At 48.6% G+C, this 12,159-nt stretch overlaps 1 protein-coding gene across 2 annotated transcripts in view; it reads left to right on the top strand.

Moving 5' to 3' along the window:
- Positions 1–12,159, top strand: part of VOPP1 (VOPP1 WW domain binding protein) — a 97,531-nt gene that overhangs the window by 72,300 nt on the left and 13,072 nt on the right. For both annotated transcript variants that reach the window (XM_068550246.1, XM_068550247.1), the window contains exons 3-4: positions 39–116; positions 5,060–5,196. In XM_068550246.1, the coding sequence (XP_068406347.1) occupies positions 39–116; positions 5,060–5,196 (215 nt within the window). The remainder of the gene's footprint in view (positions 1–38; positions 117–5,059; positions 5,197–12,159) is intronic.

The following is a 12,159-nucleotide window of genomic DNA, read 5'->3' as shown; positions in this document are numbered from 1 at the left end:
CCGCAGGATGCTGACGGCCTGTGCCCTCTCTCCCGCAGATGCCGCCCTTACGAGGACTGCTGTGGCTCCAGGTGCTGTGTGCGGGCCCTCTCCATACAGAGGCTGTGGTATTTTTGGTAGGTCACGACTCTTCCTGGTCTCGGATGCTCCCCCCGCCCTCCCCCGGGGCTCTGCCCGGTCAGTTTGTCACAGCCAAGGTGACATCACCTCCCCCTGAGGCCCTGGTCTCTGGGTGGCCTCAGTCAAGAAAGCAGGTACGTTGGGGCTGGCTTCATGTCAAGCACTTCTGCTCACAGAGTCTGGAGAAAGCTCGTCCCCATTTCCACAGACTTGTGGCTCGGAAAGAAGACTTATTCTTTTGGAAGCTGGACTGTACAGCAGCCTGGACCTTCAGCGGCTCCTCCACCGATTTCTGAAATGGAGCTGAGGCCAGTTGTGTTAATCAGAGAATCAGCACATCTCGTTATAAAGTTTCCACTGCCTGGAAATCTTCCGTGTTCACACTGTGTCAGCTGAGTCCTAACTTTCAAGACAGACAGGCTGCATCCTTGCCCATCTTCCAGCTCTACTGGGGGAAGTTGGAAGAGCTGTCTGGAGTCTGTAAGATTGTACCTTGGGCGAGAATGAGGCAGTAAAGCTGACAGAGTCCTAAAAGGATAGGATGCAGCGTTTCCACTAAGGAGAGGAACCTCCTGTGAGTTGCCATCCTCAGAGGATGCCTGTTCGGAGGTTTGTCTGAAGATTCATTTGACTCTGTAGATAAGAGATAGGCTTCAGATGACAGAGATGGCAGAGTATGTGTGGGAAAGGATTTGCCTAAAACCAAAAGAGCATTTCCTGTGCCTGTCACGCTCTCCTCTGCACCACTGCAGAGGTACAGTCATCGAGGCAAACCCCGTGAAGGATTAGGACCCAGCTTTAAGATTTAAGCTTCTTCGTGGGTTTCAGATTCTGACATTCCTGACATCTAGAGACTTTAAGGCCTTTCCTGAGCATGTGGCAGCAGACACTTGAATTTTTGGTGAGATTTTGCCTTTGCCTCCTGACAACTGTTCCTAATGTCTGATTAGGGAAATCAGCAGGAAGTGGGTACTCCACATGCCACGTTTTCTTTAATAGGAGACCCTCTTTTCATTCTCACCATCACCACCTCCGTGATGGGGTTTTGGCCATTTGGGGGCTGGACCCACCTGTCACGTCGGGCCCTGAACAGTGCCATCCTGGTGTTGGCTTCTCCCCACCTCCTAGTTGCTAGTGCCTCAAACTCTATAATAGAAGGAGAACTTTTTTACCCTGAGATTTTCCAAATGTTAATACCTCTGTGTACCTATCAAGGTGGAAGGGACTGGTGCCAAAGCTGGGGTGAGGAGGACCAGGGGGAGGTGGCATTTCAGAGCTTTGCCCAGCTTCGCACACGCGCCCCCTCAGAACTTGCCTCCACGGGGCCTTGTGGTCGAGGGTCCCGAAAGGGACCAGCAGTGCTTCAGGTTGGCCTGAAACACCAGACGAATGATGATGAGATTGTGGAAATGCTCCTAAAAGTGAGAAAACTTGTCAGAGTTTAGATATTACGTGATTAGAATGAAGGAAAAATTGAAAGTCCAGGAGAACTCTGAGGGCCTGTCTGCTAGAGCAGCTTCTGTCCACCTTCCCTGGAAGCGTTCCCTGAGCTGGTAGCTGGTGCTTCTGAGCTGTTGGCCGGCGTCCCTTGTCAGGGTCAGGGCACCTCAGCGAGCCAGTGGGTCCCTACACAGAGGCATCTCATGAGAGCCGTGGAAGGAGGGCAGGTCTCCAAGGTCGGGGTACCAGATGCCAGAAGGTTTGGTTGAGTTCTCTGAGTTGAGATTCTGATACCAGATACCAGCTTCTAAACTGGGGATACAGTCAGAGGGCACCTCGAGATGCAAGTCTGAGGTGGCCCAGCTGAAGTCAGAGGACACTTGGTTTCGGCTCCATGGGTTCTTTCTCTCAGTTATGTGTCTGGTATGCACATACCAGTTACATGTCTGGTATGGAGAAGGCCCTACAGCAGCCGGGCTCCTAAAACAGACAGATGTCTAGACACATGGAGAGTTTTAAACCAGTGTTCTGGAAACAAAGCGTGCAGCCTCTGATGCCACAGAAGTTGGGGAAAGCTGCACAGCTTCTGACCGGGTCTCAGAGAGGGCCTTCCTTGCTAAGCGTCCACGGGCAGGGACATAGGCATGGACCTGGTGAGAGGGTGATGGGGAGTTGGCGTGGGGGCAGGTTTGGAGGGAGGGGCAGGAGGTTGGCAGGATGGAGCTGGGCATGGAGCGAAAGGAGGGCTGCTCTCCAACCTGGTCTCCAATCCTGGTCCTGGTCTGGAGGAATTTGGGCTCCTTACCATAACACAAGAGGTTTTGGAGGAGAATGCTTTCAGAAGTCCCCGCCAGCTCTAAAATCTTAAGTAATCTTTAACCAGGATAGTCTAATGAAATCCCCAGGATTAGAAAAGGTGTAGAGTTGGAAAGCGCACTGCAACAGAGTGCAGCCTGGCAGGTGAGTGCTGCCCTGCTGCCAGGGCTCCCGCGGGGCTGGGGGCTGGGGCAGGTCGGCCCTGGATCTGCAGGGGCTCTGCTGCTGCCTGGGGCCTGCATTGGGAGCTGAGAACTGCTGTTCCAAGTGCTGCAGCGGGGAGGCAGGAAGGGACTGAAAAAACAAATTGAATTGAAGAAACCAGATTACTTTTGATGATAGAGAAGGCACAAACTTCCTCTCTTAATCCCAGGGAAGCTCCCCAGACCTGCTCAGCAGTGAAAGAGAACGTCTAGGAAACAATCGTCCTGTAACTCACAGCACTTCCAAGAGCTGCTTTCTTACCTTGGCACGCCTTCCCTCACTGACACCCTGCTTCCTCTCCCTGTTACCGGAAGCTCATTCCCCTGCACCCTCGTTAGTTTCTCTCAGACTACTGCTTCAATTAAGAAATGAGTCTGATGATGATTGCTGCCTAAGCCGGGAGTTGGTCTCCTGCCATGTGACTTTGTTCTTATTTGCTTGCACCTATGTGCTCTCCAGCAGTCCACGGCGTGAGGTGTGTATCGCTTTTATTTGTCTAGGAAGAAATATGTATTCCATTGGACGGTGTAACCAACATTTTGGCTTGTCTCATGGAAGAGACCAAGATCTCGTACGGCTTCTGCATTTCTAATCCAGAGAGCCTGGTCCCCTGGGAGTGAGCAGTGGTGTTACTGAGAAGGGAAACCCTTATGTGCAATTAGCCTACCTGTGCTTTACCTTTCTGCTCAGATGTTTACAGTTGGACCCAGGGTTGAACGTAAGATTATCATGGAGTCCAAATGAAGCTGTCCCCTTTGGATTCCAGCATCTGACTTCGGAGAGGGCCTTGTTTTGCGCAAGTTGGATTCCTCTAGCTCCCCAAGACTGCACCCCTCTGACCTCCTCCCCATCTGCAGCTCACAGCTGACCTCTCCGGGCCTCTCACCCACCCGGCTTTTCCTATGGGAGCCCCTGTGCTGTTCTTTCCACCCAGAAAGCTCCTTCCCTTCCCTTCAATTTGTCTCTTTCTTTCCATCATTCAGACTCAGCTCAGATGTTGCTTTGAAGGAAAAGAAGCTTCCTCACTCTGACAGATACCCTTGTCAACCCTCTTGTTGCACTGAATTGTACCCTTGAAATGATGAACACAGTTGTGTGTTATGTATATTTTACCCGCCACTCCCACCCCAAACCTATGTTGTATCCTTGCTTGTCTTTCTTAGCACTATCAGAGTTGTAAATAAACACTTTTGTTAATTTGCTTTTTACTGTCCCCCTCCCCTATGAGAACTCAAGTTCAGCGAGGGGGAGGCCCCACCTGTCTTATGCCCTGGAATGCACAGACTGGTGCTGGGAGCATGGCAGGTGCTTAAGAAAATTTTTGTTGAATGAATAATGAATTAGACGAGAGATCAGAAAGCCACAATTTCAGTCCTTTCCTGAATCACTTCCTGTCTGGTGCCCCTGATCTTTGTTCCTGTTCAGCGTTCCAAGGTTGTCCGGTAAATGCTTACTGACTGACTAATGGACTTAATTTAACCCTTAACGTTATGTTAATTATTCCTGAAGGCTTTACTGTCTACTCTTTTCTTAAGTTTCATTTGTGTGTGGACAGGTGCCTTTGACCATGACGTGGCCAGCTCTGCTGTGTGTGCATCCTTCACAAGAGTGTGTGTGCGTGTTGAGTGAGGTTCTGGAAGGTTCTGTGAGTCCCATCATCATATCAGTTTAGAGGTGGGCAAGTTTCTCAGTTATGTCTGTGTGGAACAGACAACTTGGCCCTTCTCAGAATGACTCCCCCTGTTTCTAGAAAAACAGGTATAGTGCACATGTGAGGTGGGAAGAGTCGTCCATCCATTCATTATTTATTGAACGCCAGTGATGCATCTGAGAATTCTTAGATGATTTGGACAAAGGTCCGAACCTTAGCGGTCCGCTCCGTGTCCGTTAGACTGTAGGGTCATGGTAGAAGGTTGAGCCATACTTAGAACCTAGAGATTTAAAAACAGCCTGTTTATTGATTGTGAGCGTTTTCTCTGTTCCTGTAGTTTCTCTATAATTAAGATGTGCTCTAGGAAGGGCACTTAAAAAAAATTTTTTTTTTTATGGATGTTCATATAATAATGGAGAGAAAACTGCTAGAAAGGATCACGGGCTTACTCTTCTTGCTTTGACAGTAAAGAAAAATGGGGGAAATAGACAGTGAGGACCAGCAGTCGTGTTCAAACTGGATTGAAAAGGCATCTCCCGGTTTGACTAAAATATTGAGTTGAGGTCAGAGCCATGCACAGGAAGGTAATTGCACCAGCCCTTTGAAGCCAGCAGCCACTTGGAGCTTTTGAAGCAGAAAGCTCACCTCGAGAGCTTCTCAGCACCAGTGGCCTCCATCCAGGGGCACCCAGAGCTCTGCAAGCCAGGTGTCTCCCTGGTGTCCTCCACCAGGACCGTCCCGGGGGAAGGTGGTCGGGGAGGACCAGCCAGGGAGCCCTGCCGTCTGCCCGGGCCTCCGCCTGGGGCCTCACCCTGTGCTCTCGCCCAGGTTCCTTCTGATGATGGGCGTTCTCTTCTGCTGTGGAGCCGGCTTCTTCATCCGGAGGCGCATGCACCCCCCGCCGCTGATCGAGGAGCCGGCATTCAACGTGTCCTACACCAGGCAGCCCCCGGACCCCGCTCCAGGTCAGCCAAGCCCTCTGTCCTTGTCTCTCCTCCTTGCAGTCTACACGTTCTCTGTAAGCATTTGGAAAGGGCACTGCCACGGAATACGCTGGCAGAAAAAATTCAGGCCATGTTTATTCATTTAAGTTCTGATGATCAACCTTGCTGTGCATTTGTGCTGATAATAAATGCAGTGTCTGTTGTGCTGTATGCCTGTCACCTCTTACTCTTACCTAATTATTGGTGCATCTTTTAGGCATGTTTATGCAGTCCATATATGCACATTATGTGCTGTTTTTGCCTTAAGAATTATTTCATGGGTAAATTTTTATGTAGAAACTGTATTGTCCATGACATTCTTAATGCTTCTGGACTAAATATTAATCATGTTACTAAATGGTAATTTGCTTAGATAGTCTGTCCTTGCTGATCATTTGTTTTCTTTTGTTTTGCTTTTCATTCGTTCATTCAATAAGCGTTTGCTGTGCGTTTATGAGTATTGTGAGTACTTATTAACTGTGCTGCTATAGACATGTCTGCACAAGTTACATTTGGCCTATTTAGGGAACATTACCCAGAGTGGTGCCCCAGGGTCAAAAAGAATTCGTGGTTTCCTAATTCTTATAAAACACTGCTTTAACTACCTAAACCTCAGACATACTGTGGTGGGTGAATTCAAGTTTCCCTCGGGACACGGGCCCGTTCCTTGTTTTGAAATTACATGTGAGATGTTTCCCTTCCCTTTGGGGGCAGGGGGCGCGGGGGGCTCTGCAGGGCTGGGGAGGCACTGCTCCTTGAGCTCCTGTCTTTTGGCCCGTGTGCTGGGCCAGGGGGCTGCGTGGCTCCCTGCGTGCCACTCTGCCCCGTCATGCTTCCCACCTCGAGAGTGTGGGCGGGCTCCCTCTATTCACCACACACCACGGGGAGACAGTCGGAGATCTAGGAGCAGTTCTGCTCCAGTTTTTACAGAGTTCCGGTTCTGTAAGATAAGTCCTAAGATCTGCTGTACAGCGTGGGACCTACAGTTAGTAACACTGTGTCGTAGACTCACGAATTTGCTGAGTGGAGGTCTTATGTTGTGTCATCACAAATTCAGAGGGCAGGAGGAAATGCTTGGAGGTGATGGATAGGTTTATGGCATATATTGTGGTGATGGCTTCACGGTGTATATGTATTTCTAAACTCATCAAGTTGTAGACGTTAAATATGTTCACCTTTTTGTATGTCGATCACACCTCAAAGAAAAAAAGAAATTGGGGGATTGAGTGTGGGAAGAGCTCTCTCTCTCATCTGTCCTTTAGACACAGAGATGCAGAGATGGGCATTTTCTGGTCTGTTTTTTTATAGTTTTATTCCACCAGACACTCAGCCGGGTTTTCTTTTATTATTTTTTAAAACGTTGCTAAAAATCTGAATATGTATTTTCCACAACAGTTCCGAGGTTGCTGTAGCTTAAACTTTCTCTCAGGGTTAGTACCACTTTTCATGCATAAGTGGATTTTTATTCTTTCATATTTGGAAAGATCTGAATAGCTTCAAATCTATGCTCCAGCATAGGGCAAAGTGAAAATTTTCAGTTAAAATGGGAGGCCAAACCTAGATTTTATCTGGCTTAGTGTGAGTTTTCAGTCCTTTGATTTTTTTTTTTTTTTTTTTCAAGAAGCAGACAGTAGATCAGAGAAATGGGTAAAAGACTAATGAATTTCCTTTTCCTTCTGTCTTCATGACATGGATTTTCAGTGTCCCGTGTGGCCACAGATGCAAGATGCCGCGTGTGCTTGGCCCACAGCGTCAGGCCTGGGCTGGGGCCAGGGCGCCCAGCCGCCTGTGCACAGCTCCTGCTGAACGTCTGCAGCCTCTCAATAGTTTGAAACAAGAACGCCCTGCATCCCCTGTCACCCTCTCTCCCTCACCCCCGCCTCTTTTCTTCATCCCAGCGCACACATCTTCCTAACTGGAATCCTCGGCCCCCTTATAATAAATAGGTCATCGATCCTACAAGCCTTACTTCAGACTCTTACTCACCCCTGAGCAATGCCTGCTAAAAGTTTTCCCAGTCACTTGTCTCTGCCGGCTCTTCTCTGTCTTCCATGTTGCCACCAGAAAGTTCTTTGGGGGGGGGAAAAAAAAAAGCACCTAGGTCATGTTGTTCTCCTGCTTAAGGGTCTCTGCCGTGTCACTTTGCTCCCAGCAAGTCCAGACTCCTTAGCCAAGGACCCAGACCCCCGCCCTTGCCCCTCCTGTGCCCCGTGTCAGCAGCCTGCTCCCCAAGCTCTGCCACCTCACCGGGCCCAGCCCATGCCCTCCCTTTGTCCCAGGCTATTTCCTTTCATTCTCTTTCTCTCCTGGATTCTCTCTGCCAAGTACTTTAACTGCGTTTATTACGGTGATTTTTGTTGTTGTTGTTTATTTTTTTATTGAGGTGACATCAGTTATAACATTATATGTTTCACGTGTACAACTTTCTGTTTCTATGGCTGTATACCCTACAGTGTCCTTACCACCAGAAGTTTACATTCCATCCATCACCGTACAGTTGATCCCCTTTACACATTTTACCTGCCCTTCCTTCACCCCTTCCCCCCACCCCCATAACCACTACTCTCTTCTCTATATCTACGTGTTTGTTTTGGCTTGTTCATTTATTTTGTTTTTTATATTCCAAATATGAGTGAAATCATATAATTATATTTGTCTGTCTGACTTTCATTTAGCAAAGTGCCCTCTAGTGCCATCCATGTTGTCACAAATGCTAGGATTTCGTTCTTTGTTTATGGCTGAGTAATATTGCATTGTGTATATAGACCACATCTTCTTTATTCATTCATCCACTGATGGACACTCAGGTTGCTTCTTATCTTGGCTCTTGTGAATAATGCTGCTATGAACATTGTGGTGCGTGTATGTTTTCAAATGAGTGTTTTCATATTCTTTGGAAAAATACCCAGAAGTGGGACTGCTGGATCATACAGTGGTTCTGTCTTAATTTTTGAGGAGCTTCCATACTGTTTTCCACAGTGGGTGCACCAATTTACATTCCTAATGACATTGCACAAGAGTTCTGTTTTCTCCACATCCTTGCCAACGCTTGTTATTCCTTATCTTTTTGGTAATAGCCACTCTAACAGATGTGAGGTGATAGCTCACTGTGGTTTTTAATTGTCATTTCCCTGGTGATGAGTGGTGTTGAGCATCTTTTCTTGCATCTGTTGGTCATCTGATGTCTTCTTTGGGAAAATGTCTATTCAGATCCTCTGCCTATTTTTTAATCAGGTTTGTTGTTATTGTTGAGTTGTATGAGTTCTTTATATACTTTGGATATTAACCCCTTATCAGATAGATGATTTGCAAATATTTTCTCCCAGTCAGAAGGTTGCCTTTTTGTTTTGATGATGGTTTCCTTCGTTGTGCAAAGACTACTACTACTATGACGTAGTCCATTTGTTTATCTTTGCTTTTGTTTCCCTTGCCTGAGGAGACATGTCCAGAAAGATATTGCTAAGACTGATGACAAAGAGGTTACTGTCTATATTTTTTTCTAGAAGTTTTATGTTTTCAGGCCTTACAATCAAGTCTTTAATCCATACTGAGTAAATTTTTATGTGTGGTATATGATAGTGGTCTAGTCTGATTCTTTTGCATGTGGCTGTTCCGTTTTCTCAGCTCCATTTGTTGAAGAAACTGTTCTTTCTTCATTGTATGTTTTTTGCTCTTTTCCTGTAAATTAGTTCTTCATGTATGTGTGAATTTATTTCTGAGCTCTCAGTTCTGTACCATTGATCTGTGTGTCTGTTGTTCTGCCAATACCATGCCGTTTTGATTACTATAGCTTTGTGGTATCATTGGAAATCAAGGGGTGTGATACCTCCAGGTTTGTTTTTTTTTTTCTCAGGATTGCTTTGGCTATTTGGGGTCTGTGGTTCCATATAAATTTTAGAGTTTTTTTTTCTATTTCTGTGAAAAAAATGTCATTGGGATTCTGGTAGTGATTGCATTGAATCTGAAGATTGCTGTAGGTAATATGGACATTTTAACAATGTTATTCTTCTAATCCATGAGTATGGAATATCTTTCAATTTCTTTGTGTCATCTTCAATTTCTTCCATCAGTGTCTTACAGTTTTTCAGTGTATAGGCCTTTCACCTCCTCGGTTAAATTTATTCCTAGGTATTTTATTCTTTTTGTTGTAATTATAAATGGGATTGTTTTCTTAGTTTTTCTTTCTGCGAGCTCATTGTTAGTGTATAGAAACAACAGATTTTTGAGTACTGATTTTGTACCCTGCCACTTTACTGTATTTGTCTACTATTTCTAATAGTTTTTTGGTGGAGTCTTTAGGATTTTCTGTATATCATGGTGAGTTTTAATCCCTACGTATATTTTGGGTTCCCCACTGGGCTGAGTGCTTTCGCAGGACTCACATTTCAAGCACCAAGCAGACTTACATCTGTCAGCTGAGTGAACGGTCAACCTGGGGTAGGGATTTACCATGGCCACACTTGGAGCGTCACTCGACCCATATTTCACACCTGCTAAGGTGCTGCAGGTACTTGGGACACTGGAATGCAGCCTGGGTTCCAGCCCTCACTCACCCCCTTGTGCACTGCATGGTTTGCACAACCGTGTGTTGGAGCACTGTGTCATTGCACAAGTTACTGTACAGTCACCAACCGTGATGAGACGTATGTGGAGAAAGTTCAGGATGCTGGGAAGCTGTGTAAGCGGGAAACTCAATCTGTTGTATGGATGGAAGGGGCAGAAGAGTTTGTAAGTATATTTAAGTGGAAGTGAGGGCATGAGGGGTGGGGGACTGAGGAGCAGCCAGCAAGGCTCCTGTGTCTTCCTTTGCTGCCTGCGTTTCACACGCCTGCCCACCGAGACTCCTGAGCTGCAGAGTCCGAGCAGCTGCTGTCAGTCCCACAGCTGTGGCATCAACGGCAGGCGCTGTTGTAGGCCTCTAGGGCAGCAGAGATGCCACATCAACGATATTGAGCCTCTCTGTGAACAGTGGAGACTGGGGGCTCTCCCACGACTAGGGTAGTGTGGTTTGACCCGATACGGTTCTACCCTGCAGTTGGGGGCGTTCAGAGAAATGGGGGCTGCTTTATTTTCTTCCAAGCCCTCTCCTAATGCAGTCACCAGTGGGGCCTGTGAAAAACAGCCCGCTCACCTTCTGTTGGGAGACTCTGATGCGGGTATCCTCAGCTCTCTGTGGGGAGTCACAGCTGCTGCTTCATTTACCATCCTCCTCCATTTGTACACTTCTCACAGGCCTGTAAAGTATGAAATGGTCAGTCCCCAAACACACCAGAGCATCGTATGAAGGCTTGCTTTGTTCCGTGGGCATATACATACTTTCTCCACAAAATCCAGGGCTGTGTCATTAATTAACAGCACTATGCTTGGGAAGAATTTAATTACTTTGATTTTTTAGAATTAGTAATAATGAAGAAAAATAAGGTCTATTGGTTTCTCCATGATTTCGGCCTGGAGACCCGCCTCTTCCTGTGGGTGAGATTCACGCCCCTGCGGCTGCTTGCTGAGACCCTGTAGTGCTCAGGCCTGTGCCCATGGGTGTGTGTGTGTGTGTGTGTGTGTGTAAGGGCAGGCCGGGGGCCAGGCGGTCTGGGAAGGGAACGGGGTGCGCTGACCCTACGTGGTAGGTCCTTGGGCCCGGGAGGAACCTGGCTGGTGCGGAGGGAGAGACGATACCTGTGAACCGCGGGCAGTGCTTGCCCGTCTGCCAGGTGGCTCCGTTTTCCCTCTACTGCTGATCTGGGGGAGGGGAAGTGGATTCGGGTGAGTTTTGCTCATTCATGAAGAAGAAAGGGCAGGTTTTTTTGTTTTTTTATTTTTGGCTGTGTTGGGTCTTCGTTTCTGTGTGAGGGCTTTCTCAAGTTGTGGCAAGCGGGGGCCACTCTTCATCGCGGTGCGCGGGCCTCTCACTATCGCGGCCTCTCTTGTTGCGGAGCACAGGCTCCAGACGCGCAGGCTCAGTAGTTGTGGCTCACGGGCCTAGTCGCTCCGCGGCATGTGGGATCTTCCCGGACCAGGGCTCGAACCCGTGTCCCCTGCATCGGCAGGCAGATTCTCAACCACTGCGCCACCAGGGAAGCCCGAAAGGGCAGGTCTTAAAGAATCAATACTCTTTCCCTGGAGGGCTGGGGAAGGGCGGCACTCGAGCCCGGTATGCAGAGGGGTATGCAGTGGTGTCCAGCTGGGACCAGCTCCCCAGCCCAGCAACGCTGAGTGCAGAAGAGCAGAGACCTGCACATTACGAAGATGCTCAAAACTGGGTGGGGTGCATGGCAGCATCACGGTTCCAGGGCACTGGTGTGGTTGGAGCAGGACGGGGGGGAAGAGACCAGCAAAGTAGGCCTGGAGGCTGAGGTTCAGAGGTGGGGCTCCAAGCCTGCCCAGGAACCCCAAGAAACAAGGGCTGAACAAGGGCTGCCGGTCAAAGGCCGTGGCTGAGATTCAGCTCCCCTGGGCCTGTGCAGGGAAGCACCAGCACGGGGAGTGCGGCGAAGCTGGTCTGGGGACCGAGGAGAGGCACCTGGACTGGGAGTCAGGAGGCCTGAGGCCTGTGGGCCCTGGGGTGGGCACTGTCTCTTCTGAGCCTCTGCATCTTATCGGCAAAATGGAAGTCTATGAAGAAAAGCAGTCTTCAGTTATAGTCTTTATGTCCAGCGGTGGCCAGAGTAACTAGAGACAGTCAGAGCGCCCTAAGTGCCCCAGCCTCCCCAGTCCTCCCCGACACACCGCTGGCAGGGCCCCGGTTACGCCCTCCTCGGCAGAGAGGAAAGACAGACTTTGTTCCTTCAGAAAACAATGGCTGACTGGCAGCAGCGCCGTGTTCACGCGCTAGGAGGGCGTGAGGGACACGTGCTCACTGCCCTTCAGGAACCTGTAGGAAGGGGGGGATTGGTGAAGGGACAGCGGGTGCTAGGGGGCCAAACGTCCAGTTATAAGATACATAAGTCC

The sequence above is a fragment of the Eschrichtius robustus genome, chromosome 8 (assembly GCF_028021215.1).
Source record: "Eschrichtius robustus isolate mEscRob2 chromosome 8, mEscRob2.pri, whole genome shotgun sequence".
NCBI classification, from domain to species: Eukaryota; Metazoa; Chordata; class Mammalia; order Artiodactyla; family Eschrichtiidae; genus Eschrichtius; species Eschrichtius robustus.
The sequence above is the reverse complement of the archived record's forward strand: the minus strand, read 5'-3'. Positions and strand labels throughout refer to the sequence as shown.